This window comes from Mobula birostris, chromosome 8 (assembly GCF_030028105.1).
Source record: "Mobula birostris isolate sMobBir1 chromosome 8, sMobBir1.hap1, whole genome shotgun sequence".
In the NCBI taxonomy this organism is placed as follows: domain Eukaryota; kingdom Metazoa; phylum Chordata; class Chondrichthyes; order Myliobatiformes; family Myliobatidae; genus Mobula; species Mobula birostris.
In genome coordinates, this window is record NC_092377.1 from 90,374,861 (window position 1) to 90,398,663 (window position 23,803).

Consider the following 23,803-nt stretch of genomic DNA (forward strand, 5'->3'; position numbering starts at 1 on the left):
TCCACTTGCGGCAACATTAGAACTCTACAGCAAGCCCAACAGACCAGGGAAGACAAGCATTTCCATCCGCTAGGACCTGAACAACATCCCTTACCATCACTTGGACACATAACTGCACACTTGACAATGTCAGAGTCATAGAGCAATACCGCTCATGTCCTTTGGTCCAACTACTCCATGCTGACCACAAGGCCCACCCAACAATTCCCAATTTCCTATGCTCACCCCAAGTCCTTCTAAAGCAAAGGTTCCCAACTTTTTTTTAATGCATGGACCTCTACCATTAATCAGGGGGTCCATAGACCCAGGATGGGAACCTCTACTCTAAGGTCATGTACCTGTCCAAGTGCTCATTGAAATGACACTATTGTACAAACTTCAACCTTTTCCTCTGGCAGCTCATTCTGAATTCACACGAATTACTCTTGAAGTTGCATAGAAAACTGAACACATGTTACAGGATGTCCAATATGAAGCACAAGACAGATCCAAAAAGAAGATACCTAGCTCTGCACTTTGTCATGAACTCCAGAAAAACACTCAAAAAAAACTTGATTAGGACAAAGCTAGGCAGACCCAGATACTCAATGCACGAGCAGAAAATTATAAATTCGCTAGCTTGCTACTGTGATCATTCAGATCATGGCACACACCAAAGAAAATGGTGGAAATCAGACAGCCAAGCAGTGTTAAACCTGTGGGTCAAGAATCCTTCCTCAGAACCTCTGCACTTCTCCAGTTCCACCACAATGCCCAATCTACAAACCCCTATCAACCTTTCATTCTCCCAAAAGAGCAGTAGGTCATCCCTGTCCAACTCCCTAACACGGTTTGTAAGGAGCTGCAAATGGATGCACTTCTTGCAGATGGAGTCATCAGGGGCACTGGAGGTCTCCCTGAATTCCCACAACATGCAAGAGAGCACACCACTGTCCTGACATCCATTCTTATCACTCTACCAATGCAATGATAAAGAAAGACTTGTGCACCATCTTGCTTTCCTTGAAACGCTTAATGTGTACAAATTAGCAGCCAAGCTTTGTTGCTGACAAACATATCTAGATTTCAGAACTACTTCACTGGCTGCAACACACTCTGACTATTGATCCTATGTAACAGTTTCAGAAGTGACAGACTAATCCTTAAACAGATCATTTCCTCCCAACAGTCTAGAATTTACAATTATTCACACATCTCTTACAGGTTTTCTTCATTATCACAAATGACCATCCAACATGTTTACCACATGTAAGCACACCGTATGCATCAATATTAAGATTAGTCCATCATTTGTAAACTTTACCTACATTTTTCAGTGGTTTCTGGGTACTCTCTTACCAAGAGTTACAGTATTGAACCCCAAGGGCCTAGGATTAACAATTTAACACAGTATCGGGCTCCTAAATAATGCCTCTTCACTTTTGCCTTTTGCCAAATGTCTTTGTCTAATTGATTTTCTTCATGTTCTTCACAAGATTTTTTTTAAAATGCAAGAGCAGTTCTGGATTTATGAAGAGCCAATTCCAAAAGTAAAATAAAGGCCTGGATTAATTAATGCTTTGGATCTGGGTGCAGCTTAAGTAAAGAGTATGGAAACAAAACAAGATGTATATTAAAGATTAGCTCAGCTTCCAAGTCCAAGATCTGAAATGTTTTCAAATGCACAATCCACACTGCAATCAACATCTTGTAATACAGCCAATTACAGTAAGTGATACTTCACAAGGAACTTACCCACTTTGGTGCGGTCTTAAATGTCTTTGCTTTAATTCTGCACTAATCAAAACCTACCATGCCTCCAACATTGATCCCATTTGTTGACAAAGACAAGAATACATTTTAATTTGATCATAATTTAAAAGCTTCCAAAATAACCTCAAGCTTAAAAAAAAACTGGTAAAATCAAGCATTTCTACTTTGCGCTTCTACTCAACAAAGTATTTGTACTCAATAAAGATTCATAATCCCTTGAAAGTGGCATCATAGGAAAGCTGGGTTGTAACCATTGGCCTTCATAAATCAAAGTACTGAGTACAGAAATTGGGATGTTATGTTAACATAGAACAGAATAGTACAGCACATTACAGGCCCTTCAGCCCACAATGTTGTGCCGACCCTCAAACCCTGCCTCCCATATAAGCCCCCACCTTAAATTCCTCCATATACCTGTCTAGTAGTCTCTTAAACTTCACTAGTGTATCTGCCTCCACCACTGACTCAGACAGTGCATTCCACGCACCAACCACTCTCTGAGTAAAAAACCTTCCTCTAATGTCCCCCTTGAACTTCCCACCCCTTACCTTAAAGCCATGTCCTCTTGTATTAAGCAGTGGTGCCCTGGGGAAGAGGTGCTGGCTATCCACTCTATCTATTCCTCTTATCATCTTGTACACCTCTATCATGTCTCCTCTCATCCTCCTTCTCTCCAAAGAGTAAAGCCCTAGTTCCCTTAATCTCTGATCATAATGCATACTCTCTAAACCAGGCAGCATCCTGGTAAATCTCCTCTGTACCCTTTCCAATGCTTCCACATCCTTCCTATAGTGAGGCGACCAGAACTGGACACAGTACTCCAAGTGTGGCCTAACCAGAGTTTTATAGAGCTGCATCATTACATCGCGACTCTTAAACTCTATCCCTCGACTTATGAAAGCTAACACCCCATAAGCTTTCTTAACTACCCTATGTTGGAGTTGTACAATATATTGCTGAAGCCTAATTTGGAGTATAGTGCACAGTTCAGGTCACCTACCTATATGAAAGACATCAATAAGATTGGAAAAAGTGCAGAGGATTATAAGGATGTTGCCAGGACTTGAGGACCTGAGTGCTAGGGAAAGGTTGAATAGGTTAGGACTTTATTCTCTGGAGTGCAGGAGAATGAGGGTAGGTCTTAGAGGTATACAAAATTATGAGGGGTATAGATAGGGTAAATGCAAGCAAGCTTTTTCCCCCTCACTGGTGTGGGGTGAGAAGAGAACTAGAGGAGGTAGGTTTAGGGTGGAAATTTTAAGCGGAACTTCTTCACTCAGAGGATGGAGCGAGTGTGGAATGAGTTGCCAGTGAAAGTGGTTGATGCGTGGTCAATTGAAATATTTAAGAGAAGTTTGAATAGGTACATGGACGAGAGGGGTATGGACAGCCACGGTTAGGGTGCGAGTAAAAAGGACTAGGCAGAACAGTTCACATGGACTAGATGGGCCAAAGGGCCTGATTTTGAGCTGCAGTGCCCTGTGACTCTGACTAGCATGTGTGAGATGAAAGGGAACTTCCAACGGTGATACCAGATGCTACTCAATACTAAACGGAAGTAGTATCAATGATCTTTCCCAATACCAAGTGGGAAATTTGGACTAAATTCTGCTGCCAAGATCAACTGCAAAAGAAGATATTTTCTCAGATGCAAAATTAAAACCCCACCAAATCTTGCTACAATTAATCTCAAACCAACTGAGCCCAAGTACTTATTCTTTCCCCTTACCCAATGAGGAGACATTAATAGAAAAGATACAACGTCCCATAGAGGATATATATCCTTCTGGATGCCAATATAAAGGACACAGGCAGTATTACAAAACAAGCCACTCTGACTTTGATCAAGCTCTCTCTTTCAATTTCATTCCTTTTCCCCAAACCAACAAACTTCCCCAATATCCTTCAGGTACGGATCTTATGAGATGATGAACTGAAGGTCATCATGATTCCTGCCAATCACATCTTTGCCCAACTGCTACTGACTCCTTTCTAGGTAGCTTGTCAGTCGAAAGTCTGGCTGATCCCTCTTTCCTTCCAACAGGACACCAGGCAAAAACCAGCAAATTCCACTTACATGAAGCTCAAGGCCAGATTCTTCCTGATGCTCACAAATAATTACAACACAAGGTGATGGTTGTTTACCCAACTGGACGTGGCAACAAGGAGAGATCTGTACATGTATTGCCCTTTTCTCAGCCTAAATGATGTCCCAGAGTGCTCAAGACAAATAAATGAACAGTCTTTGATGAGAGCCCACTACTGCAAGCAGTTAAGTTAAGCAGTGAACTCCCATAAAACAGCAATACAATATTGACCAGCTAATGACACCAAGGGATGCTGTTTGAAGGGGGAGAAAAATTACTAGAAAACTATGGCGAACTCTGTTCACCTTTGGAAGAACAAAGAGAGGGACAGGGACCTACAGTGCCTTGAAACAGTATTCAGCTCCCAACCCTTTGTTCACATAAGTGAGAGTTACAACCAGGGATTTCGAGCAACTTAACTTGAGAATTTTTATTTGTGAATCACATGCCCCTTTTTTTTGCCCCTCACAGGAGAGCCCAAAAAAACAGGGATAATTGTAAAGCACAAAAAACCTAAAATTCAAAAGCTAAAATGTCAGCAGTTCAATATTATTCACCCCCCCCCCCCCGGCTCAGTATTTAATTGAGCCACTTTTCACAGCCATGACAACCAGCAGCCTTTTCAGACAAGTCTCTATTAGCTTTGCTGAACTTGATGGAGCCCATTCCTCCTTACAAGCTGTGCCAAGCTAGTTGGGGAGCAGACCCTGAGGCCTTGGCAGAGATGTCTGATCCGGTTAAAGTCAGGACTCTGGGCCACTCAAGGATACTGATTTTCTTCTTTTGAAGCCACTCCATTGATGCTCTGGCAGTGTGCTTTGGGTGTTGTCCTGCTGAAACACAAACTTTCTCCCCAGTTTAAGCTTTCTGGCAGAGGATAGGTGTTTTTTATCCAGGATCTGTGCACTTAGCAGCGTTCAGGGATTTCTAGCCCCTCCTTCTGAAAAGAATCCTCATAACATGATGCTACCCTCTACCATTCTTTACAGTAGGAACGGAGTTACCTGGCTGATGCACAGTACACCGCAAATACCGCCAAAAGTTCCACTTTATTCTCATCCAACTACAAGACCATCTTCCACATCTTTACAGTATCTTCTAAGTGACACTTTGCAAAGTCTTTACGAGCAAGGATATGCTTTTTTTAAAAAAAAGTCAGGGCTTCTTCCTTGTCATTCTTTTAGAAATAGCATTCTAACACAAGGCCTTAGAAATTGTGGAGCCATGAACTTCATCTCCAGTCACAGACACCCAGAGTGACCGTTGGCATCACAGTAGCCTTCTCTTACAAATGTCATTCTTCTCCCGTAATTAAGTTTAGAGGGACGACCTGACTTAGGCACTGTGGCTATGATTTCATATTTTTTCTACTTTTACATGATGGTATGTTCGGTGCCTTTGAGATGGTCTTGTACCCTTCCCCAGATTTGTGATTCACTATTAGAATTTCCCTGACTTGTTTTGAATGACCTTGACTCCATTTCGGTTTGGTCCGTTGAAAATCTACTACACTATTCGGCCTTACAGAGAGGGGGTTTATTTATTTATTCTTATGAATTCATTGAAAACAGGTGGCCCTCTTATTTTCTACATCAACAAATTGGGTGAGTTGGTATGGTAACATGGGGATGAATACTTTTTCAGCCTCACAGTTTTGGCTTCTAATTTTTAGTAAATTGTTGACAGATATCGTAATTTTTGTTTTGATTTGATATGATGCACGGTGTTTTGAAAATTAGCTCAAAAAATCCTACTTCAATATATTTTAAATTTTGAAAATGAGGCAGCAAAATGTGAAAATAGTTATGGGGACCAAATACTTTTTCAAGGCACCATAGGTAAACTGGAGAAGATGGGCTTAGCCTTGGTTAGTACTGAACAAGCATCATTGGCTATGTGACAGTCCCTCAGTTTTGCTTTCTGGTTTTAATATGTGCCTTAGTCCCTTAAGCGGATCTCGAATACCTAACATCCTGGTGGAGACAAGGGATGTGCCCACTGAATTAAAGCTACCAACATTACAGCCATCCAAAGACTACTTAAATACGCAGCTTGATCAATTTGAGGTTGAAGAACATGGCTGTGGTAATGAAAACATTGGATTCAATCCATCAATGCTGCCAAAACAAAAGCATTAAGTCAAATATTTCAACAGACATCCATTCCAGGCAAGGAGCCAACAGTAAAATAAAAAAATCAAAATAGTTTATATGGACGGACTCTCTCAAAATTAGCACATCCTGCCTTCTGACATCACACATCATCCCGTTTCCCCATCCCTTGTGCTTACTGACCTCCACCAGTTTCAGATTCAGCAAACAGAGTTTACAATTTTCAGTGTTTTTTTAATCCCACCATGGCCTCACTCCTGTGTCTTCATAACCTTTCTCCACCTTTACAAATCTCAAGATCAAGGCTCAGGTTCTGGAGACACGAGAGGCTGCAACACATCAAATGCTGGAGGAAGTTAGCAGGTCAGACATCTGAGGGAAGATCGGCAGTCCAAGGGAAGGGTCTTGACCTGAAATGTTGATGGCCCATCTTCTCCATTGATGTCACCTGACCTGCTGAGTTTCTCCAAATTTTGTGTGCCTCCCTTCAAGTTCTGTCTCTCATGCAACTATTCAACCTTCTACCAGAAAGCCAGTCCTTCAGCTGACTATATCCCTAGTTCTAGGATCTCCTCCTCAAATCTCTGCCTCACTACCCCTCTCTCCCTACCAGTCTTAAAAACCCGGTAGCTTGTTCTTAATATTGGCTTATGAGATTTGCTATTATTCAGGGCAGCACCGTGGGCGTAGTGGTTAGCATAACACTACTACAGCACCAGTAACCTGGGTTCAGTTCCACCGTTGTAAGTAAAGAGATTGTATGTTCTCTCCATGAACATGTGGGCTTCTGGATGTTCCGGTTTCCTCCCACGTTGCAAATGAACACAGGTTAGTAGGTTAATTGGTCACTCGGGGCTCGTTGGACCTGTTACCAAGCTACAATAGCCAAATCATAATTATAATCAAACCCTGACATTAATTCCCAAACAACACTTGTTGGACCATCCACTCATTCTATTGCCTGTCTGCCAGTATCCACGGACTGCTGATTAAAGGTACAAGCTTCATTCTGCAAAATTCTCAAACCTTAAGGGAAGGAATCAAGAAACATAGCAATTTATACACACCGGCAATGCCATCAGTTGTAGTCTAGGGATACGGCAGATATAGAAGATCCCACAGCACTATTTGAACGGGAAAACTCCATGTGAATTTGACTGTACACTTTTGACTGTACACTTGCACTCCCAAGATGAGTACGACCCACAAATCCAGCTTGGGAAAGAGCACGGCATCCGGACCACAGCAGACATTTGGAGTTTAATTCACTCCTGTATACCAAAAGCATGCATGTTGAATTTATAGAAGATGTTGTTGAAGTATCTTTTGGAACAATACATGCCATTCTGACATTACAAGTATGGGTGGGCAGGGTGTTACTCAAGCAACCAGGGAGTTAAATTAAGGTTTAATGGAATACCAGGAAATGGAGAGGAAGACTCCCCTGCCCCAAGTTTTCCCAAACAAATGGTTTTCCCCAAGGGTAAATATCTTCATGGGAAGACAAGTCAGAAAACATTTTCACAGTTATTAATTGACCACTGTAAAATTGCCCCCAATATATATTTGTGAGTAAAAGCATTGGAGTTGATGAGAAACTGGGGAGGAAATAAAATAGAATTATTGTAGGATTACAGCAAGTGGTCTGCATGGACACAGTGAGCTGGAGGACCAGTCTCCGTGCTGTATTACTCTATGATGCCAAGTACAAGAGTACATTCACATATAGTTCTGGAATGCAATTCAAAATGGAATTAGTCAAACGTTGAACAAAAGGGATTCTAGGCCAGAGCCATGAAACTAGGAATGGATCCAGAGAGCACAAAGTACTAGCTGAGAATTAAGCACTAATACAGGTGTGCTGTGTCTGTTACAAGCTTGGATCACTGCCTGGGGTATTACAAGTGCTGCAGTGTTGGCCCTCCCTTTTATGCCAAGAAAGTTGGATCAAAAATTATGTGAACATTACCTAATATCCAACTTTGCTCATTTTGTAAGCTGGACACGTAACAGTTGGCCTTATTTGAATTACTTAAGCTGGTAGTCCATCAGCTTCACACGCAACGTGATGGCTTTAGCAAACCTTCTAGACAGCAAGACGCTGTTAATCATGGTAGAGATTTGCCAACCACTGCGTGTAATCAACGCAAATCAAGCAAGAGAGCTCACACTGAGTAACCTGCTGGGAGGAAATAAGAATGATGGAAGTCAAGGACTTCAGCTGATTTCAATTTGGTAATTGTCAAAGGGAAGAGACGGGATCTCTGATCCTTTCTCCATCAATGATGGCTGTGATAGCATAGACAGAGCAAATTCTCGGTGACAAGGTGGTCAGTAAACAGCAGCCACTACATTCGAAGAGCTAGAGGTGGGAAAGTTCTAATTAGGTAAGAGAGTGGGAGAAACCCAGAGCATTAACTTCAGAGAGTTACAAATAGTGGATACAGTTTCAAATAAAGGATAGTCAGAGTACATTCAACAAGTTATAAAAAACCATTGCAGTAACTAGCAGAGGTATGGATCAAATGACCACCTCCATTTTAGATTATACAAGGCAAGTTCATTTTCTAAATTGATCAGTGGTGACAAAATGGAGGACTTTTAGCTCCAAACCACATTGTTGGCATCTAGTTATGAATCTACGTGCCAAGACGTACATAGCATCTTAGACTAGATAGGGTTCAACCTGCTACTCAGAGACAATTCATTGTTCAGACCAAAAGAAAGGCAGGTTAGCACTGCATATGATTCCCCAAGAAATTCAGAATTTGCTTCAAAGTCCTGTTGTATAGACCCAGAGGGAAGAACAGTTAACCATTAAATTAGAATTTTCAGATTTTAATCAAGGATGCTTTAACATCGCTAACAGTTGCGGGTCTCAAGGGATCCACTAACATTTTGTGGTGTATAATGGAAAGAATTAGCGAATGAAAACAATGCCCTTATTTTTATTTGAGGAACAAACCACAAAACGTCAGTAACCAAAATATAAAATGTGTGTTCATACCAATGCAAGAAACAAACACACCTCTAAATCACTCCAGGCTCACCTGCGTGCAGCAAGAATGCAACTCAAATCGCTCGAATGTTGAAACAATGTTTCTTTCAAAATACAGTAAAATTCTGATAATTTGGCACCCTCAGGACAGGGTATTACTGGACCTGCAGGTGATCCAGGCTCCGGGACATTTCTTGTTAATACCTCTACATATTCTACATATTTATTATATCATAGTACATCATGATATAATAAATTTTTCAGTAAACTTGGAACATTTAAAGAGTGTCAAACAGATCATCGTCCAAACAAGCCAAAACGTACAAGTTATCAGGAATTTGGCTCTGAATGCAAAGCTTTCCACATTCCCAAACCAGATCTGGATGCGCACACACCCCACGGTCCACATCTAACAACACCCACTCACACCCTAGACTGATGAGCAAGTTAGACGCCAAACGATCAGGATTTCTGAATATCATGGACTTGGTTATAAGAATTTAACTATGAATATATCTCTCCGCGCTTGCAGACGCAACGTCATGGCTGCATTAGCTTTTAGGAGGTTGCATATTCTGAAGTGATGCACTTCTAGTCTCTCCAGAGTCTTTCTACCATCTACAAGTCATAGAAGATAGGCTTAATTAGGAAGGGGAAAAAAGATTATGAGAGAAAACTGGCAGGGAACATAAAAACTGACTGTAAAAGCTTTTACAGATGTGTGAAAAGGAAAAGACTGGTAAAGACAAATGTAGGTCCCCTACAGACAGAAACAGGTGAATTGATTATGGGGAGCAAGGACATGGCAGACCAATTGAATAATTAGTTTGGTTCTGTCTTCACTAAGGAGGACATAAATAATCTTCCAGAAATAGTAGGGGACAGAGGGTCCAGTGAGATGGAGGAACTGAGTGAAATACATGTTAGTAGGGAAGTGGTGTTATGTAAATTGAAGGGATTAAATAGGCAGATAAATCCCCAGGGCCAGATGGTCTGCATCCCAGAGTGCTTAAGGAAGTAGCCCAAGAAATAGTGGATGCATTAGTGATAATTTTTCAAAACTCGTTAGATTCTGGACTAGTTCCTGAGGATTGGAGGGTGGCTAATGTAACCCCACTTTTTAAAAAAGGAGGGAGAGAGAAACCGGGGAATTATAGACCGGTTAGCCTAACGTCGGTGGTGGGGAAACTGCTGGAGTCAGTTATCAAAGATGTGATAACAGCTCATTTGGAAAGCAGTGAAATCATTGGACAAAGTCAGCATGGATTTGTGAAAGGAAAATCATGTCTGACGAATCTCATAGAATTTTTTGAGGATGTAACTAGTAGAGTGGATAGGGGAGAACCAGTGGATGTGGTATATTTGGATTTTCAAAAGGCTTTTGACAAGGTCCCACACAGGAGATTAGTGTGCAAAACTTAAAGCACACGGTATTGGGGGTAAGGTATTGATGTGGATAGAGAATTGGTTAGCAGACAGGAAGCAAAGAGTGGGAATAAACGGGACCTTTTGAAAATGGCAGGCAGTGACTAGTGGGGTACCGCAAGGCTCAGTGCTGGGACCCCAGTTGTTTACAATATATATTAATGATTTGGATGAGGGAATTAAATGCAGCATCTCCAAGTTTGCGGATGACACGAAGCTGTGTGGCAGTGTTAGCTGTGAGGAGGATGCTAAGAGGATGCAGGGTGACTTGGATAGGTTGGGTGAGTAGGCAAATTCATGGCAGATGCAATTTAATGTGGATAAATGTGAAGTTATCCACTTTGGTGGCAAAAATAGGAAAACAGATTATTATCTGAATGGTGGCCGATTAGGAAAAGGGGAGGTGCAACGAGACCTGGGTGTCATTATACACCAGTCATTGAAAGTAGGCATGCAGGTACAGCAGGCGGTGAAAAAGGCAAATGGTATGCTGGCATTTATAGCGAGAGGATTCGAGTACAGGAGCAGGGAGGTACTACTGCAGTTGTACAAGGCCTTGGTGAGACCACACCTGGAGTATTGTGTGCAGTTTTGGTCCCCTAATCTGAGGAAAGACATCCTTGCCATAGAGGGAGTACAAAGAAGGTTCAGCAGATTGATTCCTGGGATGGCAGGACTTTCATATGAAGAAAGACTGGATGAACTAGGTTTGTACTCGTTGGAATTTAGAAGATTGAGGGGGGATCTGATTGAAGCGTATAAAATCCTAAAGGGATTGGACAGGCTAGATGCAGGAAGATTGTTCCCGATGTTGGGGAAGTCCAGAATGAGGGGTCACAGTTTGAGGATAAAGGGGAAGCCTTTTAGGACCGAGATTAGGAAAAACTTCTTCACACAGAGAGTGGTGAATCTGTGGAATTCTCTGCCACAGGAAACAGTTGAGGCCAGTTCATTGGCTATACTTAAGAGGGAGTTAGATATGGCCGTTGTGACTACGGGGATCAGGGGGTATGGAGGGAAGGCTGGTGCAGGGTTCTGAGTTGGATGATCAGCCATGATCATAATAAATGGCGGTGCAGGCTCGAAGGGACGAATGGCCTACTCCTGCACCTATTTTCTATGTTTCTATGTAAGAAATACTGGCCATTAGCCATGAACACAATCAAATAAGCCATTGATTTGATCTGCATTCCATCCATTTTATCACTGATGCACCACACAGCTACCTAAAAAGGATTGTTCAATAATCCTACCATCTAGAAGACCAATAGCATGGAATAAGAAAACAGCAGCAGTAGCCTCTCAAGCCTCCCTTGCCATTCAACATGATCATGGCAGATCTGTCCCAGGCCTGTAGTGCCAGCTCCCAATAGCCCTCATCTGCTTCACTGATAACCTCCATAATCCTCTGGGCTAGAGACCTGCCACCCTCTGCAGGAAACTCTTATGTACCTCAATTTAAAATGACTACCCCTTACACTGTAAAAACATCCAATTTTCAAGATGCTTCAATCAGTGGAAACAGTCAAAAACGCAGGAGATTCTGCAGATGCTGGAAATCTCGAGCAACATATGCAAAACGCCAGAGGAACTCAGCAAGTTAGGCAGCTTCTATGGTGGAGAATAAGCAACAGTTTATTTCCCTCCACACGTGCTACCAGACTTGTGAATTCATCTACTCTGTCATGCTCCCACACGTAATGCTTTAATATCACCCTTCAAGCACCAAAGAATATACAGAACAAATCCAACAGCCTACCATTCAGATTTAGATTATGAGAACACTCAGTCCTCTTTTATTGTCATTTAAAAATGCATACATGCATTAAGAAATGATACAATGTTCCTCCAGAGTGATATCACAGAAAACAGGACAAACCAAAGACTAAGACTGACAGAACTACGTAATTATAACATATAGTTACCGCAGTGCAAAACAATAACATAATTTGATAAAGAACAGACCATGGGCACAGTAAAAAAAAGTCTCAAGTCCCGATCGACTCCCGAGTCCCCGATAGCAGGCGGCAAAAGGGAGAAATTCCCTGCCGTAAACGTCCAAGGCACCAACAACTGCCGATGCCTTGGAAGCAGCCAACCCCAGCCGACACTGAGTCCGTCCATCCGAAAACTTCGAGCCTCCGACCAGCCTCTCCAATACAGCCTCCCGAGCGCCATCCTCTGCCGAGCACCTTCGACCTAGCCCTGGCCGCTGAAACAAGCAAAGCCGAGGATTCGGGGCCTTCTGCTCCAGAGATTCCGGTTACCATACAGTAGCAGCGGCAGCGAAGCAGGCATTTCAGAAGTTTCTCCAGATGTTCCTCCGTACTCTCACGTCTGTCTCCATCAAATCAGAATTGTGCACCCTACTTGACAGATTACAGATTTCATTCAGCGGAGAGGCCACGCGCGCTGCATCGCGCCACCATCTTCTCCTCCTCCTCTTTTAAGGAAATGAATTAGCACCTGGCTCACCTGGTCCCTTTTCCTGCATCCCCTTTCAACTTACTGGGTTCACTGGATAGCTTATTGTACTACCATATGGCATCTGAACGACTGAATTAACATCCAATAATCCTGAAAACCTGCCAGTCAAGTACCAGGATGCTAAATGTCCAAGTAATGAAGAGGTTTTGCTGTAGATTTAATTTCTTCAAACAACCATGAGAAGAAGACTCAGTGATCCCAGAAGTAGTTGAGTGACTTAGTCTGCCTTCAATTTAAAGGGACCAAAACATCAAAGCTTCCCTCCTATGTAAACACCATCCTAAAAGCACAAGTCAAATGCTACAAATCCTAAATAATAATCATACAGATCTGGGCTAATATTTTGTCAATATTTACTCTCCAGATCTGGGAAAGGAAATCGAGAGATGTGAAGAGGACTAAAACGCAGGGTTGGGATGGGCTCACGGGCAAGGCGAATAAACAACACCAAGGGAATACTTACAACAGGGTGGAAGGCTGGATTGAGATAGCACAATGCAATAAAAGAGTGGAAATCAGACAGCATACTTCTTTGAATGGGGAAAGAAGAATCATTGTGCTTTGAGGCTTCCAATCTCAGTAAAAGCTCAACAGTTTCAGAGATGATGAACTGAAGGTATCCCTTGAGCTGGGGTTAAACCTGTCCATCAGAGGAGTCAGGGGACCAAGAGATCTGAGCGGGCCAAGATGGAGAACTTAAGAATCCAGTTACATGAGACTCGCTGGACAGCCTGCCAGATTAGACAAAAGGTGGTCTGTGAAGCCTTTAATTAGTATGAGAGGAGATCAAACAAAACAAACTTAAACTGGACTGCACAAATAAACCACATTGTACAACAGGGAGGGAGGAGACCAAAGTTCCAACATTCTAAAGCATTAAGGACTTGGAAAATGCAAAGGAAGGGCTGAAGGTGGCAGTTACTACATCAATTTGTGTGTATGGGAAGGTGCACTGGCATCAGGAAGGATATTCATAATGATTAAACTGCAACCTAGATGTCAGAGGAAAACAGTCCCTTCAAGATGCTCAGAGGGGGTGATGTTTTCCCAAGTTGGTGCTGGAAATGGAGGACAATGGCAAGTTGAGCATAAGTCTGGTTAGATGGAGGTGTGGAGAAATGGAGTATGCTGGAAACAAGAATGAGCTGCATTATAAGAGGAATGCCAGCAGCAGTAACATAGGAACTGTCATCATTTCAGCAGGCAAGCAAAAGAAACTAGAACAGAATTCTCACAGGTGGTCGGTTGGGAAGTGAAGATCCATAGGGAATTGGTGGGATGCATATTGGTCGCGCACTTATTCCCAGAATTGAGTTAGAAGTCAAAAGAGAAGTTGGAGACAGACCAAGCAAAGACAAGCAAACAGTGATATGTTATTTAACTTCATCCAGCTGTGATGAAAATATTATCAACTCAAGATGTTAATACTGCTTCCAGTTCAGCGGCTGAGCATTTTATTCCCAATATTTTTAATTTTTATTGCGTAATATGTCAACTCAAATATATTGCCATTTCTTCATGGAATTCTGGAATTTCCTACCCGATAGCAGCCTGGGTGCATCTTCACAGCCTGCACTGACTCAAGTTACAGCAAGATCACTTTGCCAGCAACACCAGTGAATGAACCATTATCTTTCAAGTACTTCACTTCTCCCTTCCTTGGTTTTATTCACTTTGCCCACTGAGGTTACATCTCTTCAAGTTCAACCCTTATCTGTAAACTCATCTTCTGCTCTCTTCATCACAGCACAGCTTCCCAACACACAATGGGTTTGTTGGAGAAAGGCCAAACCAAAGCTACCCATCAGAGGATGCTCTCAGATAAACTGCAATTCGTTAATACCGCTACCTTCCCCACCCAAGATGAAATTTTAAAACACAATGTGCTTAGTAGGCTGGCTAGCACCACTGTTTTTGTGTTAGATTTACAGTACCTGCAGATTCCCCCTGCCACTTTTGGATGCTGCAATACCTATGAGAAGAATCACATTAGATTCCCAGAATTAAGCATAAAGCAACACGCACAACACGCTGGAGGAACTCAGCAGGTCGGACAGCATCTGTGGAAATGATCAGTCAACGTTTCGGGCCGGAACCCTTCGTCAGGACTGTAGAGGGAAGGGGCAGAGGCCCTATAAAGAAGGTGGGGGGAGGGTGGGAAGGAGAAGGCTGGTAGGTGCCAGGTGAAAAACCAGTAAGGGGAAATATAAAGGGGTGGGGGAGGGGAGGCAGGGAGGTGATAGGCAGGAAAGGTGAAGAACGAATAGGGGAAAACACAATGGGTTGTCAAAGGAGGCGGAACCATGAGGGAGGTGATAGGCAGCTGGGGGAAAGGGCGGAGTGAAACTGGGATGTTTCACTCTGCCCCCTCCCCCAGCTGCCTATCCCCTCCCTGCTTCCCCTCCCCCACCCCATTATCTTTCCCCTTATTGGTTTTTCACCTGGCACCTACCAGCCTTCTCCTTCCCACCCTCCCCCCACCTTCCTTATAGGGCCTCTGCCCCTTCCCTCTACAGTCCTGATGAAGGATTCCAGCCCGAAACGTCGACTGATCGTTTCCACGGATGCTGCCCGACCTGCTGAGCTCCTCCAGTGTGTTGTGAGTGTTGCTTTGACCCCAGCATCTGCAGAGTATTTTGTAAGCATGAAGCCTCCTCAATGACTTTCCCACAAAAAGTTAGACAAGAATACAAAAACAAGAGAATAGGAGTAAGGCCTCTCAACCCCTCAAACCTGACTGCCATTCTGCATACCTCGACACGGTTTTATCCCCCCTTGTTCAATCCCTTCCTACCTATGTTTGTGACACTTCTCACGCGCTTAAACTTTTCAATGATTTTAAGTTCCCTGGCCCCCACCGCTTTATTTTCACCATGGATGTCCAGTCCCTATATACTTCTATCCCCCATCAGGAAGGCCTCAAAGCTCTTCGCTACTTTTTGGATTCCAGACCTAATCAGTTCCCCTCTACCACCACTCTGCTCCGTCTAGCGGAATTAGTCCTTACTCTTAATAATTTCTCCTTTGGCTCCTCCCACTTCCTCCAAACTAAAGGTGTAGCCATGGGCACCCGTATGGGTCCTAGCTATGCCTGTCTTTTTGTTGGCTTTGTGGGACAATCTATGTTCCAAATCTGTTCTGGTATCTGTCCCCCACTTTTCTTTCGCTACATCGACGACTGCATTGGTGCTGCTTCCTGCACGCATGCTGAGCTTGTTGACTTCATTAACTTTGCCTCCAACTTTCACCCTGCCCTCAAGTTTACCTGGTCCATTTCCGACACCTCCCTCCCCTTTCTGGATCTTTCTGTCTCTATTTCTGGAGACAGCTTATCTACTGATGTCTACTATAAGCCTACTGACTCTCTCAGCTATCTGGACTATTCCTCTTCTCACCCTGTCTCTTGCAAAAATGCCATCCCCTTCTTGCAATTCCTCTGTCTCCGCCGCATGTGCTCTCAGGATGAGGCTTTTCATTCCAGGACGAGGGAAATGTCCTCCTTTTTTAAAGAAAGGGGCTTCCCTTCCTCCACTATCAACTCTGCTCTCAAACGCATCTCCCCCATTTCACGCACATCTGCTCTCACTCCATCCTCCCGCCACCCCACTAGGAATAGGGTTCCCTTGGTCCTCACCTACCACCCCACCAGCCTCCGGGTCCAACATATTATTCTCCGTAACTTCCGCCACCTCCAATGGGATCCCACCACTAAGCACATCTTTCCCTCCCCCACCTCTGCTTTCCGCAGGGATTGCTCCCTACACGACTCCCTTGTCCATTCGTCCTCCCCATCCCTCCCCACTCACCTCCCTCCTGGCACTTATCCTTGTAAGCGGAACAACTGCTACACATGCCCTTACACTTCCTCCCTTACCACCATTCAGAGCCCTAGACAGTCCTTCCAGGTGAGGCGACACTTCACCTGTGAGTCGGCTGGGGTGATATACTGCGTCCGGTGCTCCCGATTTGGCCTTCTATATATTGGCAAGACCCGACGCAGACTGGGAGACCGCTTTGCTGAACACCTACGCTCTGTCCGCCAGAGAAAGCAGGATCTCCCAGTGGCCACACATTTTAATTCCACATCCCATTCCCATTCTGACATGTCTATCCGTGGCCTCCTCTACTGTAAAGGTGAAGCCACACTCAGGTTGGAGGAACAACACCTTATATTCCATCTGGGTAGCCTCCAACCTGATGGCATGAACATTGACTTCTCAAACTTCCGCTAATGCCCCACCTCCCCCTCGTACCCCATCCGTTATTTATATACACACATTCTTTCTCTCTCTCTCTCTCTCCTTTTTCTCCCTCTGACTATATCCCTTGCCCATCCTCTGGGTTTTTTTCCCCCTCCTCCCCCTTTTCCTTCTCCCTGGGCCTCCTGTCCCACGATCCTCTCATATCCCTTTTGCCAATCACCTGTCCAGCTCTTAGCTCCATCCCTCCCCCTCCTGTCTTCTCCTATCATTTTGGATCTCCCCCTCCCATTTTCAAATCTCTTACTAGCTCTTCCTTCAGTTAGTCCTGACGAAGGGTCTCGGACTGAAACATCGACTGTACCTCTTCCTAGAGATGCTGCCTGGCCTGCTGCATTCACCAGCAACTTTGATGTGTGTGCTTGAATTTCCAACATCTGCAGAATTCCTCGTTTTTGCCATTCAATAGGATCATTGCAGATCTGTTCAGCTCATCTTGCTGCAACCCCCCCCCCCAAAAAAATGTCGATCTTTCAAATATTTATTAACTGCTATCTTAAAATAGATCTTATGATCTGGTCTGCACCATTCAGAGAATTCCAGAGATTCACTACCTTCAGAGAATTACCAAAATATCTGCCTGGGAACCATATGGATTATGTAGCGGGTTACTGATTGAAGGATAGCAATTCAATATTCTGAAAGAATAGGGCAGCCTTAATGCCGTGTCCAGTCAAGAACCTATCAAGCTCTGCCTTAAACACACTCAGCAACCTGGCCTGAGGTAATAAATTCCAGAGGTAAAAACTTCCATGTTTACCACCCTCTTGCTAAAGAAATGTCTCCGCATCTCTGTTTTAGATGGAAGCCCCACTACCCTGAGGCTGTGCCCTCTTGTCCTAGACTCCCCCACCATGGGAAACATCCTTTCCACCTTTACTCTGTCTAGGCCTTTCAACATTCAAAAGGTTTCAATCTAATCCCCCCTTATCTTTCTAAGTTCCAGCGAGTACAGACCCAGAGCTATCAAACGTTCCTTGTATGATAACCCTCTCATTCCCGGAATCATTCTTCTGAACCACCTCTGAATCCTCTCAAATGCCAGCACATCTCATCTTAGATGAGGAGCCCAAAACTGGTCACAATACTCAAGGTGAGGCCTCTCCAGTGTCTTATAAAGCCTTAACATCATATCCTCGCTCTTGTATTCTAAACCTCTTGAAATGAATGCTAAAATGGTATTTGCCTTCCTCACCACCGACTCAACCTGCAAGTTAACCCTTAGGGTGTTCTACACAAGGACTCCCAAGTCCCTTTGCATCTCAGATTTTTAGATTTTCTCCCCACTTAGAAAATAGTCTACACATTTATTTCTACTAACAAAGTGCATGACCATGCATTTCCCAACACTCATTTCATTTGCCACTCTCTTGCCCATTCTCTTAATCTACATCCTTCTGCACCCTACCTGTTTCCTCAACACTACCTGCCCCTCCACCAATCTTTGCATCATTGGCAAACTTAGCAACAAAGCCATCTATTCCATCATCTAAATTACTTATATACAGCATAAAAAGAAGTGGTCCCAACACCGACCCCTTAGGAACACCACTAGACACCGACAGTCAACCAGAAAGGGATCCTTTTAATCCCACATGTTGCCTCCTACCAACCAACTAATGCTCTAACCATGTCAGTAACTTTCCTGTAATACCATGGACTCTTAACTTGGTAAACAGCCTCATGTGTAGTACCTTGTTAAAGGCCTTCTGAAAGTCCAAATACGACACCTACCGCATTCTCTCTACATGTATCTCCTCAAAGACTTCCAACAGGTTCATCAGGGAAGATTTAAGGAAACAATGCTGACTTTGTCCTATCTTGTCCTATGTCACCAAGTACTCCATCACCTCGTCCTTAACAATTGACTCGAACATCTTCCCAACCACTGAGGTCTGGCTAAATGCTCTATAATTTCCTTTCTGCTGCCTTCCTGTTTTCTTAAAGTGTGGATTGATATTTGCAATTTTCCAGTCCTCTGGCACCATGCCAGAGTCTAATGGCTTTTGAAAGATCATTACTAATGCCTCCATAATCTCCACTGCTACCTCTTTCAGAACCCGGGGGTGCAGTTCAACTGGTCCAGGTGACTTATGTACCCTTATGTCTTTCAGCTTTTTGATCACCTTCTCCCTCGTAATAGTAACTGCACTCACTTCTCTTCCCTCATACCCTTCAACATCTGCCACACTGTTAGTGCCTTCCAAGGTGAAGACTGATGCAAAACACTCATCTAGTTCATCGGCCAGCTCCTTGGCCCCCGGTTATTATTTCTCTGGCCTCATTCTGAAGCAGTCCTATATCCACTCTCATCTCTTTTTTTAAAAACATACTTGAAAGAGCTTTTACTATCCACTTACAGCTTTTATTAGGACTGGCTTGAGTTCTTACAGCACTCCCTAGTATGTAGGATTGACTTAAGTGTACTCCCTTCTGTCACCTATAATGGATCATCAAGCTTAACGTTTGTCCCAAGTGTCTGTGGTCAGATTTGAATCCAAGAGTTTTCAATTCAACAAGAATGCCACCACAGCACAGGCAAGCTTATGAGTACTTGAAGATGGCACGTGAAAGGGAACAGATCCACATGACCTTCTTTCAGACAACCAGCAGAAACAATAGCCATCTAGTATGCCACAAGCTGCTTTTGAGATAATTCAACACAGTGTACAATTCACATCAATTCAATCCACAAGACAATGACTCTTGATAACATGATGCCAAGCAGCACACAACTGAAGTTACTGCATCAAGAACTCCCCACCCATAACCAGTTCTTCCATTCTTCAACAAGGTCAATTGCTCAAGAAGAAATGAATTATTGGTCAGTTCACTGTCCTGCACAACTTGCTGTGCTGTACACAACTATCAAAACAAGACATGCTCAGGGAAGGGCTCTTTGGAAGCATCTGACCCCAAACAAAACTTTACCCAAGTGACTGCTTATGTTACCTTTACGAACTGCAGCCACAATATGAAGACCAAGCAAAAACATGACAAGGTTCCTCAGAAAGACATAGCCTGACAAATTAAAATCAATAAGTTGCCGTGCTTTTAACTACCCCCCCAAAAAATATCTGTGAATCTGACCATCCTTTTACTGGGAGGCAGGGGAAGGAAAGGAGGGAGAGGAGGAGGGAGAGGAGGAGGGAGTGAACGTTGCCGCAGAAATTGAGCTCAGTTCGGTGGATCTGTGCTCGCCTTCTCAGTAATGTGATAGTCCTGCAAACAGAACTGAATCCCAAATTAGCAGTGAGGGATGCAGCATGCCCAGTATTACTATGGAGTGGGGAAAGAGCAGTGTATGGGATAGGACACCAGAAGTCACAAGATGCTCATGGAATTAGAAAACACTTTGCATCATTTGTCTTGCATCAAAGCCTCAATTACCAAGTTCCCATTTCAAAAGCATGTTCTACCAGCCCAAAGTCTGATTAATAATCAATTCAGCACCAAAATAAAAGCCCTTTGGGTTCCTGATGGGATTCTGGAAATTGTACTATGAGAATCAGGCTGGCAATTTTTCACTTCAACACTGATCACAGTTAATTCTACTTGAAGCTATCACAAGGGAGTTAAATGTACCAGGTCATGACACAATTACCGACTGCATTTCACTAGAATGGCAACTCCAGTGAATTTGATATCAGGAAACCACTTGCATTGCATATGAGATTAATTTTGTGAGTTTGTGCTGTGAATTGACCTGGTCTCACAGAGACATTCCCTCCAGAGACATGACCTAGTGTCTCAGGGACATTCCCTCCAGAGACTTGATCCAGAGTCTCAGGGACATTCCCTCCAGAGACTTGACCCAGTGTCTCAGGGACATTCCCTCCAGAGGCTTGACCCAGAGTCTCAGAGACATTCCCTCCAGAGACTTGACCCAGTGTCACAGGGACATTCCCTCCAGAGACTTGACCTAGTGTCTCAGGGACATTCCCTCCAGAGACTTGACCTAGTGCATCAGGGACATTCCCCCCAGAGACTTGATCCAGAGTCTCAAGGACATTCCCTCCAGAGACTTGACCTAGTGCATCAAGGACATTCCCCCCAGAGACTTGACCCAGTGTGTCAAGGACATTCCCTCCAGAGACATGACCTAGTGTGTCAAGGACATTCCCTCCAGAAACTTGACCTAGTGTGTCAGGAACATTCCATCCAGAGACTTGACCCAGTGTCTCAGAGACATTCCATCCAGAGAGTTAGGCACTTATCCAGGCTTAGACATGGACTGTACTGAGGAACAGCTGCATTTTTTGAGGTTTTGCATTTTGGACGGAACGTTAAGCTGATGTCTCATTTGTTCTCTAAAATAGGCACTCACTATTTCAAACTTGCAAGGAGGGCCATTCAAGATTCAAAGTGAATTTGTCATCAACAAATGTATAAATTAGACAACCTTAAGATTTGTTTGCTTAACAGGCAGTCGCAAAGCGTGGAACCCAAAAGAACCCAATTTTTTTTAAAAAGGCCAACCACGACTGCCCAAAGCCTTGGTATTCAGTTCATCATATTAGCGGGGCAAGTCGCCACATAGTTTGCAGACACAAAGCACAGCAGCTGGAGGCATTCTCACAGCTTTTACATCACAGAGAGACAAATCTCCAGGCTATCTGGGCTGGTGTATAAATTGTCCAAACCTCACACTAGGAACCAGGCCCCACCATGGTGAACTGCTTGGGGTCTAGATTTCACTACTGAAGGAGCTGTTCTCGACCTCTCCAAATCAGCTTGGCACTTAGACCAATCTAATCTTACCCTACTCTTGACACACTGCCTTTCCAGTCTATCTGGCTGGCATTTAGATTGTCCAACAGCATATTGTACCTCGTATTAGGACCCGGGCCTTGCTGCGGCTAATCACTCCAGGTCTAAAACTTGAGCCCAGCGATTCACTTTGGACCTGGATTTTGCTGCTGAAGAAGCCATTCTCAATCTCTCTAATTCAGCTCGATGCAAAGAGCAATCCACCCTTATACCCAGGTGAGCTGGGCAGGCATCTGAACTCCTCCCATCCCATCTTCTCCCCTCCGAATTGTCCACTCCAACCAGCACGGCTCCAACTCTAAGTGCATTGATTTTGTAGCACACATCACTCGACTTCGCTTTGCCCTCACTTGCCCCTTTATTGTTTGCGGTGATAGCTTACCATAATTTACTTCAAAAAAGTGTTAATAATATCCTTTTGAGTCAAATTCATTTGTTTTCAAACCACAACTAAGCTGCTGCACATCTTTGGGAGCGCCGTCTTAAACCAGATCCAAAATCCCAATCAATAGTAGACCTGAAATTAACTGATTTTCACTCAGGCCTTGCAATGCACAAATTGCTGCTGAATTACCCAACCATAACTGAACTTCAAATACTGGCACCAAAATGCTTTGGGGCAATTTGCGGATTGGACAAGGAAGAGCATGCTAGTAGGAGCATGAAACAGCAGCATCAGAACTACGTAATGGTACTGACTGTTCAGCTATTACTTCGCCTACAAGATTATCATGGGGGAGAGAAACAGAAGGTACTCTCATCAAGGCAATGGGGAAATTCAACAAATGGACAAAATTACCAATATTCTCACCACTTTACTGAAATCTCTCCCCATCTGTAAACTCCCACAGCCCAGCAACCATCAGACCAATCTTCCTCCGTTTACAGTTTATTGCTCATGCTTAAAATTAGAGAGCCAGCAGCAGCTGCATCCTCAGCTGAGTCAACTGTGTGAGTTAACAGAGGCTTAATAATGATAAGGAGAACAGCACTAATGACAGTGTATTTTGGGATACAAGTGCATGGATGACAACAACCATTGACTGCAATCAGCCAGGGAAGAACTGGAACTGTTCAACATATTTCCATTTGTATTCACCGAATAGTTAAATACCTTCACAATGCTCTGTAGATCTTGAACATAGGCCCGCTCTGTCTCCAGGATTTCCTGCACTACTCTATCTACGTAAAGGAGCTTGGAACTTCCAGATGCTGGCCCTGGCGAGGTGGCACGGATCTTGCTGGTCACCCTGGAGTCAACTCTCTTAATCCCACCAAATGCCATTCTCTTCTCTACGACCTCTCCAGAATTTGCACAACCCAGCTTGCTCCTTCCGTGCAGCTCCTCCCCAGATAATTGCCTTGTCGGAATCAACTCCAACCTGATGGCCCCAGCTTCCTTCTCCTGGCCGGCAGGACCCAAGTGGCTATTGGAGACCAGAGTCATTCCACTGCTCAAGGAACAGCGGCTATCCCTGGAGGAGGCAGAAGAGGATGTGGAACTGTAGCTGATGGGACGGTCGTGATCATAGGAATCCATGTTTCTCATTCCCCTGTAGTGTCTATTATCTCTGGATCCAGTCAAGGTTGCTCTTTGGGAGGGAGTCTCTCGAACAGACAGGAGGATATCTGGGAACACATGATACTCATCTGCAAGAGCAAAAAGAAAGGAAAGATCATAACGTTTGCTGAATAATTAAAGAAGTCAACTACTATTATTCAGAATGAAGGCAAAGCAAATTTCAGATCTGCACCACTTAATTCAAACAGTTCACCATGTGCTTAGGGCCAGCCAATAAATCATGTTTGAGACAACTTAAAATCTACATCTATTAGTAACAAAATTAAGGGCTTATGTTGCATGTGGCAGACAATTATTAGCAATCAGTGGAAAAGTTCTCACATCACATTCAG

General features: G+C 43.8%; 1 protein-coding gene across 1 annotated transcript in view; it reads right to left on the reverse strand.

Annotated features, from left to right (window-relative positions):
• The window catches only part of LOC140201472 (pleckstrin homology domain-containing family G member 1-like), a 66,110-nt gene extending 42,572 nt beyond the window's left edge, over nt 1–23,538 (reverse strand). Inside the window, exon 1 of the mRNA XM_072265637.1 lies at nt 23,004–23,538. Coding sequence (XP_072121738.1) covers nt 23,004–23,438 — 435 coding nt within the window. The 5' untranslated portion in view covers nt 23,439–23,538. The remainder of the gene's footprint in view (nt 1–23,003) is intronic.
• Between the last annotated feature and the right edge of the window lie 265 nt (nt 23,539–23,803).